Source organism: Laccaria bicolor, genomic scaffold (genome assembly GCF_000143565.1).
Source record: "Laccaria bicolor S238N-H82 LACBIscaffold_76 genomic scaffold, whole genome shotgun sequence".
In the NCBI taxonomy this organism is placed as follows: Eukaryota; Fungi; Basidiomycota; class Agaricomycetes; order Agaricales; family Hydnangiaceae; genus Laccaria; species Laccaria bicolor.
Genome location: NW_001889947.1, coordinates 148,537 through 150,001, shown reverse-complemented (window position 1 = coordinate 150,001; position 1,465 = coordinate 148,537). Strand labels below are relative to the sequence as shown.

General features: G+C 42.3%; 1 protein-coding gene across 1 annotated transcript in view; it reads left to right on the top strand.

Moving 5' to 3' along the window:
• Positions 1 to 218: 218 nt before the first annotated feature.
• LACBIDRAFT_335108 (uncharacterized protein) overlaps positions 219 to 1,465 on the top strand; it is a gene marked incomplete at both ends in the record, with an annotated part of 1,933 nt that continues 686 nt past the window's right edge. The window contains 10 exons of the mRNA XM_001889975.1: positions 219 to 364; positions 416 to 498; positions 552 to 746; positions 779 to 935; positions 985 to 1,006; positions 1,137 to 1,139; positions 1,202 to 1,204; positions 1,272 to 1,274; positions 1,342 to 1,344; positions 1,412 to 1,414. Coding sequence (XP_001890010.1) covers positions 219 to 364; positions 416 to 498; positions 552 to 746; positions 779 to 935; positions 985 to 1,006; positions 1,137 to 1,139; positions 1,202 to 1,204; positions 1,272 to 1,274; positions 1,342 to 1,344; positions 1,412 to 1,414 — 618 coding nt within the window. The remainder of the gene's footprint in view (positions 365 to 415; positions 499 to 551; positions 747 to 778; positions 936 to 984; positions 1,007 to 1,136; positions 1,140 to 1,201; positions 1,205 to 1,271; positions 1,275 to 1,341; positions 1,345 to 1,411; positions 1,415 to 1,465) is intronic.

Sequence of the window (1,465 nt, the reverse complement as noted above, 5' to 3'; positions counted from 1 at the left end):
TACAAGGCTATGTAACGCACGTGACCGTTTAACCGGTTGCAACCGATTAAAACCGGTCTTTGAACGGTTTTAAAAGATTTTCGAAATGAGGCAACCGGCAACCGGACCAACCCCAAATTGGGGCAACTGCAACCGAAAAAAAGACCGGACCATGGTCCGGTTCAGTTCGGTCCACCGGTTTTTTGCGGTCCTATGGACTGAACCTTTAAATACTAGAAATGATATTTGAGAGCAATACAGCATTTGTCTTCCATGACTCATGTGGCTTTGAAGCAGGCAGAACATCTGAGCTGGATAAAGTCAAGGAGTTTCTGCGAAAACGTTCAACCAACAAAGAGCTCAAGGATCATGTGCATGTGATTTGGTGAGTGACTGAGTTGTGACATTAAAGTGCATCTGAGTACATCTTGTGTAGGTACTGCATCCCAATCAATGATGAAGCTAGGCCAATTACAAGGGCAGAGCTAAATTTTTTCAATGAGTGTGGGACTGGTAGAGGTGGGTAAATTATTGATCATTTCTTGAAGTTTGCCTTTCCTTTTTGTGCACAGTTCCTGTTATTGTGCTGTTTACAAAAGCAGATATGCTTGATGCTCAAACCATCAAGCAGCTGGTCAATACTGGAATGGATGTTGAAGATGCTGCAAACAAAGCTCCAGAAGAGTCAGTTGCCATGTTTGAAAAGAGGTTTGGTCAGCAACTCTACAAGAAAAAGTATCCTCCCAAGGATCATGTGTATTTTCGAGGTATAACAAACTCATTTACTCATTGACAATAGATCAATTGCATTTAACAGATATGCAAAATCCCACAAGTGACTGCAGTGAACTTCTGAGGAAGACAGCAGCCACCTTTTCAGATGATACACTCTTACAGCTGTTTCTTACAGTGCAGCAAAATAATGTGGCTCTGTCAATTGAATATGCAATTAAAAGGTAGTTGCCTCATTTTGAATTATATGCTGGTAAATTGCTGATTATCTAGAATAACAGAGTTGACTTTCCAGGTGGGAAGTTATTCAAAGAAAAGAAAGAGTGGAGGAAGATGGTTGAGAACATACTGAAGTATTTTCCACATATGGTATGTGGACCTTACTTGACTATACAGTGGTAGAATAAAATAATATATATGAACAGGGGGTAAGCCAACATCCAGGAGGTCTCAACTAGATGCTAATGCGATCATGCTTTTGTTATAACAGTGGGTGAGTCAGGATCTGGCTGGCAATTCCTGCTTGTTGCTGACAAGAGCATGCTCTGGGTTTTGAACAGGATGTAAGTCAGAATCTGGCTGGCCCTTCCTGCTTGTTGCTGACAAGAGCATGCTCTGGGTTTTGAACAGGTTGTAAGTCAGGATCTGGCTGGCCCTTCCTGCTTGTTGCTGACAAGAGCATGCTCTGGGTTTTGAACAGGATGTAAGTCAGAATCTGGCTGGCCCTTCCTGCTTGTTGCTGACAACATCAGGA